Source organism: Cololabis saira, chromosome 15, assembly GCF_033807715.1.
Source record: "Cololabis saira isolate AMF1-May2022 chromosome 15, fColSai1.1, whole genome shotgun sequence".
In the NCBI taxonomy this organism is placed as follows: domain Eukaryota; kingdom Metazoa; phylum Chordata; class Actinopteri; order Beloniformes; family Belonidae; genus Cololabis; species Cololabis saira.
The window spans coordinates 19,673,503-19,683,096 of NC_084601.1; the positions used below are offsets into that span (position 1 = coordinate 19,673,503).

The 9,594-nt window shown below is 38.7% G+C and overlaps 1 protein-coding gene across 1 annotated transcript in view; it reads right to left on the reverse strand.

Annotated features, from left to right (window-relative positions):
- Nucleotides 1–3,536, reverse strand: part of LOC133460480 (triple functional domain protein-like) — a 95,298-nt gene extending 91,762 nt beyond the window's left edge. Inside the window, 1 exon segment of the mRNA XM_061741050.1 lies at nucleotides 3,292–3,536. Within this exon segment, the coding sequence (XP_061597034.1) occupies nucleotides 3,292–3,355 (64 nt within the window). The 5' untranslated portion in view covers nucleotides 3,356–3,536.
- Between the last annotated feature and the right edge of the window lie 6,058 nt (nucleotides 3,537–9,594).

Sequence of the window (9,594 nt, forward strand, 5' to 3'; positions counted from 1 at the left end):
TCATTTCTGAAAACTCCGGCCAAAGTGGAGATTTGCAAAAGCTCCGTCTTCATGTTTGCTTGTAAACAGAGGGAAACAGACATATAGGCTTCAGAACGTCACATTTGGTGACAGAAACGTCACCAGCATCATTTGTGCGACCTGTGTTTACAATTTGTTTGGACACGTCAATACTTTCTTGCATTTTACCTGTTTTATATTCTAATGTCACACTTAAAAGTAACTCCACTTCTCTGTCACTCCAAACGAAAGACTCTCGTTCCATCTTGGAAGTAACTTGAAGTTACACTAGTCATTTGTTGATGTTTTTTTCCAGGATTCTGATTGGCTAGCATGACTTTATGCTTCTCGTTACACTGCCCCCTGTAGGTTTGGCAGCTCATAGCGCCCATAACAGCGTATTTATGCAGGTTCATGTAAATTATGGTATTTTTCAAAACGTAGAGGGGGAAATATCCGTTTTTGTAAATACCTGGCTATGTGTAAATGTGGCCTCAGTCAGGCCTCCCTGACTTTATCTCCAAAGCCTCCAACATGTGCTGTCCCTCTTATGTCCTCATTCCTGATCATATCCAATCTGCTCACTCCCATAGAAAAACCTCAGCATCTTCATCTCTGCTACCTCCAGTTCTGCCTCCTGTCTTTTCCTCAGTGACACTGTCTCTAAACCCAACAACATCGCCGCTCTCACCACAGTTTTGTACACCTTACACCTAGGGGATACAGAAACTACAGAAAGAATAGACTTTATTCTCATTGTGCTCAGGTTACAATGAGATTGGTTGGGATGTTCCCACCAAAGTGCAAAGAAAGCAAAAATAAGAGGAATAAATAAATGTGAAAAGCACAGTATAAAAACATAAAAGCAATACATACAAAGTCTGGTAAAGTGCAACAAACTCCCACATCATTCAAAAAATACATGTTATGTTTTGTTGTGTATTATTTAGCAATCTAATGGAAAGACTGTGCCTGGGATGAGATGGGTCCTGCAAGATCCTTCTAGCTTCTAGCTAGTTTCAGCCCCTGAGAGACTGCAAGTTCATTTATTACTTGTTATTTTAATGCAAAGCATGGGCAAGGTGATATAAAAGCGTAATCTTATCTTTAAGTGGCAGCTTGAATGTGCAGGAAGAGCTGTGGGCTTCAGTTTGTGAATCAGTGCTGCAGCTGCATAAGGCCCTGCTGGTCTCCCTGCAGCCCTGCTGCTGCTTTAGCTGCTCTGCTAAAGCCTGAATTATGGTCCTGCGTTAAATCGACGCAGAGCCTACGCCGTAAGGTACGCGGCGACGCGCACCCTACGGCGTAGGCTCTGCGTCGATTTAACGCCTGCAGGCGGCCGCTACACTGACACCACATGCAGACAAGCTTTGTGTTACACGACTGAATCCCTCTCGCTGCTACTGCGGTGGTTCACCCGGGGCGGAGGAGTGTGATAAGCGTGTAAAAGAGCCTCCCCTGGCCCTGGTAGCCGCCACCAGCCCGGGCTGTGCAGCCACGCCGTGTGTGTTTACATGGCCGCGCTGACAGCCACATAACAACAAAGACCCGCTTAAGGACGCTCCCTTCACGACAACGCGCTCCGTCTGCGTTAATTGTTGGTAAACGGAGGAGAAGTGAAGCTTTTGTTAAGTGTGTGTAAGGCTAGCAAGGGCTTAGCCCCAACCCCGAGCTAACAGGACTCACCAGAGCAGATCAGGTTCACTAGCAGCGAGGCTAAAGCCTGAATTATGCCTCTGCGTTAAATCGACGCAGAGCATACGGCGTAGGGTACGCGGCGACGCGCACTTTACGCCGTAGGTTCTGCGTCGGTGTAACGCGGAACCACAAATCAGCCTTAACGCTGCTGGAGCTGGGGCTCAGGCCGGAGTCCATTATCGGACAAGCGCTTCTGTCTCCATGTGGTTAAACACCCAACAATCACTCCACTATATCTCCAAAATACACCTCCCATGAACCATCTAACGCCATGTTCATCGCCGTTAAAAGTTTGTGTCAAGGGGGAGACACATTCAAGTTTGCTACAATAAAAAGATTATATTTCCCCTTACAGCCCCTACTGCTTGCTTTAACATTTATCCCCATTGTGTGGGGTTTTATGTAGTGGGAGTTAAAGAAGAAAATGATGCTACACACTAAACACACAGGGTTCCAAGGTCAAATTCAAGCACTTTTCAAGCACTTTTAAGGGTCATTTTCAAAATCTTCAAGCACCTTATCGCTGAGGTAAAAAATCTACAGGAATATATGTACTCATAATTATTTTTTCTGCTTTTTATCACAATTATGTACATTGTACATTTAATACAGGCATTGTGAATTGTCAAATTGGTCTGATTCACCGTACGAATTGTTACAGATTACTTTTGTAATACTGTATTTGACCCGGTCTTTGTACGTTTTTGACCTTATAGAAACGTAATTCTTGCCATTGTAAGAATGAGATGTGTACCTGCTGTACTCTACTGCCCTTACATTTGAACAACTTGTGCTTTTTATTATTTTACCTATTTTATTATCATTTTATTATGTATTTATGTTTTAATTGTGTCTTGCTGCTTTTAATGTTGATGAAAAGCACTTTGAATTACCTTGTGTACAAATAAACTTGCCTTGCCTTGTGCTGTAAACATCTAGTTATGTTTAATCTTACTGATTTTATTTCTCTTTGTAATAACTAAACTATACAGTCTGATCCCAATTTTGTGAAAGACACAGTTATAATTTCAAGCACTTAAACTAAAATTCAAGCACTTTTCAGGCCTTGAAAACACAACATTGAAATAAATTCAAGCACTTTCAAGGATTTCAAGCACCCGTAGGAACCCTGATAACATGATGTTGTGAAGGAATATTAGGAAAGATAATCGGGTGCAGAAAAACAATGTGCAGCTGCTGTCCGGAGATGGAACTCTGAGCTTTAAGGCTGATTTATGGTCCTGCGTTACATCGACGCAGAGCACTACGGCGTAGGGTGCGCGTCGCCGCGTACCCTACGCCGTATCCTACGCCGTAGGAAGCATAATTCCTGCTTTAGCAGCGCAGCTACCGCTCCCAGCAGCACAAGCTGGTGATCTACGATCATCTGGAGATAAATGCAGACTAGAAACACACCCGACTGGTTTAAACAGCCACACCAACCCTAACCCTGCAGAGAGGGGGGGTTTGGTGCGGTAATGGTTAAATAAATGGTGATCAGAGTGAGTCCTGCCATCATGGATGGGAACAATGTCCCCCCCTGCAACTGGACTGGTCTCGGTTCTCCCGGCGGTGCTCGGGCTGAGGGCTTACCGGTCCTGGCGCTCGGCTCCGCGGCGTCCCTGCTCGGCTCCTCCGCTCCTTCCCCGGAGCTCATGGCTGCCACAGCCCCGACTTCAGCGAGTAAAACCCCCCCACGACACTGACGAGACGACGGCCCGCGGTCACTCCCGTCCTCGCTACACGCACGCACGGTCAGGGCGGCCCGCTATCGCCGGCGGGGCCCCCGGCACTGCTCCATGCGGGGGGGACGGTACTGCAGCCGGGCAGGGCGGAGAGGGCAGGGCGGCGGGTCCTCCGCGCTGCAGCCGGGGGAGAGGCGCTCCGGGGGGGAGGGGGTGACGGTGGGGGGCTGGGTGGCTCCAGCAAGAGCATCCAGCAAGAATTAAGTTTATTCAATCATGACAACACAAAAACAACACAACACTAAAAAAAAAAAAAAAAAAACATTGTGCGCAGCATTGACATTTCACACAAAACCAATAATCATGTGTTGAACAATGACTGAAAAGGCATACTCTTCCACTCATTCATGTGCATTATTATTCTCTCATTCACTCATTTTTATAGTGTATATATATTTATGTTTCCTGTTTCTCATTTTGTTGTTTGCATAGTCTTTGCATGTGTGGACTTTTACGGAGCTGCTGCCTAATCTCAGTGTACTAGTATAATGATAATAAAATCTTTCTATTCTATTCTATTCATAGGCAGAAGCAAACTGCTTATTTGATTTGATTTGATTTATTTTATTTTTGTACATGTAAAAAAACAACACTTCATGAGAAGTTTAAGAAAACAAAACGACAAAACAAACAATGTCATCCTTTAACACTTGCTATCTTAATTTACATGTGCCAAAAAAGGAGTAGTAGGAAGAAGTGTAAATTTATTTAGTCCTACCCCCATTCACTGATCATTTAACCTGTATTTATAAATACTCACACACTGTACTGCTAAATAACAGTATTATTATTATTATTATTATTATTATTATTATTATTATTATTATTATTATTATTATATACTGTAATTATACTCACACACATACCTATACATACATGCACATAGTTGAATATCTCTATATATTTGTACACACATGCCCATATAAATATTTATATAAATATACTTATTTACACTACTGTCTCTATTAACTGTATCTGCTCTATATCCATCTACTTACACACACACACACACACACACACACACACACATGCGTATGTATGGGTATATATATATATATATATATATATATATATATATATATATATATATATATATATATATATATATATATATATATATATATATATATATATATATATAGATATAGATATTCTATATCTTATAAAAGCCTATCCCATGTTATCAACTTTCTTTTTTTGGCTACCAACCTCCAAAAAACCAGAGACAATAGAAAAACAAAGAAACAACAGAAAAGCAAAGCAACAACAAAAGGCAAAGACACAACAGAAAAGCAAAGAAACATTAACAGGTAGTCAATCGCACTTATAAGCTTAAAAAAAACTTTACAAACCATTTTCTTAAAAACCAAAAGAGAATGACATGTTTTTAAATTTATGTTGGCATCATTCCAGGATGTAACTCCAATAATGGAGACACATCTCCTTTTCATACCTTTTTTAGCTTTTTGTACAGTCAAATTGCAGACACCTCTAAGGTTATACGGAGTCTCCTGAATTGAAAAAACCCTCTGTATTGAGTCAGGGAGCAATGATTTTGCTCAGAACATAATTTGCATGATTTCATAATAAAACAAGTCATATAATTTAATAACATGAGAATTTAGAAAAAGTGGCTCTGTGTGAGCATAATAATCAGCCGTATTGATGATGATGATGATGGCTCATTTTTGCAGTTTTATTATTGAATTGAAGGTGGTTTTAAAGGTGGATCCCCACAATTCCACACAGTAAGATAAATAGGGAACAATCAATGAGTGGTAGATCAAATGCAAGGCCTTGGAATTCAGTACATTTCTGGATTTATACAGGATTGTGAGTGATTTTGAAATTTTCCATTGAATGTATTCAATGTGTATTCAATGTGTTGTTTTCCATGTTAACTATATATATGTATATATATATATATATATATATATATATATATATATATATATATATATATATATATATATATATATATATATATATATATATACATATATATATATATATATATATATATATATATATATATATATATATATATATATATATATATATATATATATATATATAAATAAATATAATAAATACATAAGTATAAATTTCCTAATATTTTAAATTGAGACAAATATTGCGACAGAACTGTGTTGTTGGAGGGGGGGACGTGAACCTGTGTTTGCTTCGTGTCATTTAATTAAAACTAGTGGGATGTTTAGTCACTCTGAATGAGGATAGAAAGAAAAGAAAAGGGAAAGTCTGACAGACACAAACACAACAGAAAAGGTCAGCTGTTTTGATTCTGAAGCCTGATTTATGGTTCCGCGTTAAATCGACGCAGCGCCTACGCCCTAGGTTACGGCGTAGACTCTGCGTTGGTGTAACGCGGAACCATAAATCAGCCTTGACTCAGTGATCTTCTATGTGGGACTAGCGCCATCTGCTGTTCACCGGTGGAACTGCAGCGTCTGTCAACGATTAGAGAGTGATGGTGTAGAATTGAGTTATAGAAGCTGCCCAGCAACTATTATTGAAAATGTCCTTGACACATTCATTTTAAATTCATACATAGGTTCTACTATACTCCCAGGAAACGCTGCCAACTAGAACTCTGCTCTACTCCCATCTGTCCCTTGTGTTATATTAGAGAAATAGGAACTTACTTGCATGCAATGTGGCAATGCCCAGATGTGGAGTTTTTTTGGTCTCAAGTAGCATCCCAGATGGGTGATATAAACGGAACCAGTATACCTTGTAATCCAATTATTTTGTTGTTAAACGATGAATCCCATCTATCAATTAATTTCTCTCAGAGAAGACTTTTGTTTTTAGGCTTGAAAGCCGCAAAGAAAATGTTGACAATGAGGTGGAAACCCCCACACTTACTCCATATCTCCCAGTGGATTGCCATGCCGTATGACATCTTGACCTTAGAACTTTCTATTGCCCGTTCTAATGAGGCCAAAGCAGAAAATGTTGAGGGTCTGTCTAAAGCAAATGAGAAAGTTAGAACTATGTACATAAAAAAAAATGATTTATTTTGGTTGGTAGAAAGCTCAATAAAAAACTTGATCACAAAAAAAAAGAATTGTCCTTGACAAGGTTCACGAATTACACTGGAGAAACAGCATTTTACCTTTTAAGTTGAGAGACAACACGATGAAAAAAGAAAGGACAATGTGGATAGAATTAAAATCATGAAATAATTCAGTCACTTAAAATGCACAATGCTATATTACTCCTTAAAAAAAAACAATTGGTTATTGAAGATAAACATGATGCTAACTGCACACTTTGAGACTACATTTTTACATCCCATTATATCAACAACCTTACACCAAATAATATCCTCTCACTTTAACATATTGATAATTCAAATGTGTGCTCATACAACTGAAATTACTGCCATGATTCAGAAATTATAGATTGTGGGATTAGAATCCGAATAAACAATTTTTGGCTCTTCTTTAATAAAACAGAGCACCCAATCACACCAGACTGTTATCCTAGTGATTGAAAGCTTGTTATTAAACTGTAATTATCTGGAAAATCTAAAGATTCACTGCCTTTCTTCAGTCACAGATATGTACATGTATTATCTGATTTCTTTTTTTTTTTTTTACCTCAAATGAAGAAATTATTGATGTTTTTGAAACTTTGTTCTCTTTATCTTGTCGGTAGACTTATTTGAAAGTTTTAAGATGTTAGAAGACAAAGATTAATGCAGAGTCTTTGAAAATGTGCAAACTGTGTTTTTCTCAGATGTAGGCTACAGGATGCAGGGCTTTTGCAGCATGAAAACAAGCCACTTCAAAAAGAACAACAACAAAAAAACATTAAGTATTCAGTGATAATTAGTACTCCAACTTTGGGGTTGATCTTTATTTATTGTAAAATTTAATTAAGTTTGAACAGAGTCGGTAGTTACAGGCTTTCGACCTAGTTATACCACATCTCACCACATGGGGTCATATTAGGCTATCGCTAGACTATCATAAATCAACGATTATTTATAAATCTGTTTAAATAAATATAAATACTACTATTTGTTATTTACCACATTCAATAAAATGCAGCAATATATCCGTTCTGCTGGAAAGATCAGCTGCTGACTAATATCCACCAGCATTCTCCATCTTGGGTTAAGTCCAGGTGTCCTACATGTGGAGGAAGGAAGCCCATGTGTGCTCTTTTCTCCTCTGACAAACTTTTTTTTTCCTTTTTCTTATTTTTACAACCTTGCCTGACATATTTCACATGCTTCGCATCCTTCAGGCTTGCATTGTAAGCTACCATGTGCCCAGGCTGTGCCCAGGCCCTTGAACTAAAATGTTTCCTGTCAGAGAGATATGAGGTGAACCATTTTACTGCAGTACCAGAGACCCCAGTGCCGGCCAGGCGTTGCAGGACTATGGAGTGGGAGATGGTATCAAAGGCGGCACTGAGGTCGAGGAGGATGAGGATGGTGAGAAGGCCAGAATCTGCTGCCAGGAGGATGTCATTGGTAATCTTGATTAAGGCAGTTTCTGTGCTGTGTTTTGGGCGGAAACCAGACTGGAATGGTTCAAAGAGGCTGAACTTAAGACAGGATGAAAGCATTTCTCAGCACATGTATCATAAACTACACAAAAAAAATTATATTTAAGCAGGACAACTTTCTAGTCGGTTCCGCTCTAGTCGATTCTACTATGTTTAAAGGGTTTTCCACAAGGTGGTAGTACCGGTTAGTACCTCCTTTTTTCACACTTTTGTTTTAAACATTTATTTTATTGAAGTCAACATAATGACAGTTAGGTGAGAAACATCAGAACCACATCAGAACTACAGACTTACACAAAGTACAAACTAGAAAATAGATAATTTATACAGGAATATAAACAAGAGGAATATACAAATAAAATATAGACTAACAGAAAATAAATACATACTTTTAAAATGTTTGTAAAGTTCCAAGTTAGGCATATTGCTAGGGGTTTTCCATAAAGTTAACGTTCTCTACCATCATGAAGGGTTTCACAGCAGTTTTTTTTTTTTTATTTGTTTCAGTAATGAAAAGAAAAGGCACATTTCTTTGTGAAAGACAGTCAAGTTTGGTGTAGATTTTAGGAATCTATTTTTATGTATATCAAAATTTTTAAGTGACTTTAAGGTTGATTAACAGATCGAGCAGAGAGGGTTTTTTTTTTTTTTTTTTTTTACAATGAAGCCGTACATAACATCATGTATTTTAAAATGTGTAACTTGTACATATTTAGATAACCAGTGATGTTAATCATTCCAAATACATTCGTACATATACACTCATAGAATATGCGGTTTCAACTTGTTTGTTGCAGAATGAACAATCTTTGCTCAAGTCAGCAGAAAGCTATATTCCACTGAGAACCTTAAGATGAATCTCTTTCGCTGTTGGTGTTTTGTAGAGTTTTGATCTGAAATGTTCAGCATCTTTTCTGGAGAAGAAATTTAGAATTGAATTTTGGGAAGATGAGAATATATAGTTCTTTATTAAATATACTGTATGGTGGATAGCAAAGTTGGTTAGTTTATAGTCCAATACATTTTGTCTATTAACCAAAATGCAACTTCACTAGACTGCAGGCCAATTTAATTCAAGTTCAAATCTGGGTTAAGGAGGCTGACACCACCTCCACCTTTAAAACCAAACTTAAAACCTTTAGTAAAGCCTATAGTTAGTGTTTAGTAAACCTCTAGTTGGTGCAAACTCTACTGTGTTATAGTCAGTAGTCATAGCTGCAGCTATAGAACAAGACTATAATAGTTACCGGTAGTCTCAAACCAGCTTTGTGGTAGATATGTCAAGGTTGACATTCCCCCCTGCCTTTAGTTTCTGTCTTGCCCCGCCTATGTCCCATCTGCCCTGATTGTGTCTGCACCTGTGTCTCGTCATGTCTCGTTATCCCCTCAGTATATCTTGTCTTGTCATTCCTTTGTGCCCGGTCGGTCCGTAGTGTGCTCTCCTCCATGTCTCCTCGTAGTTTTTGTCCTGATCCTGGTTTTTGTCAATCCTGCTCTGCAGCGCTTTGTTTTTGCCTTTTTTGTATTAAACCCCTTGTTTTTTTGAGAACTCCTGCCTCCAGCCTCCCTCTGTCTCCTGCACTTGGGTCCTAGACAACCGAACCATGACAAG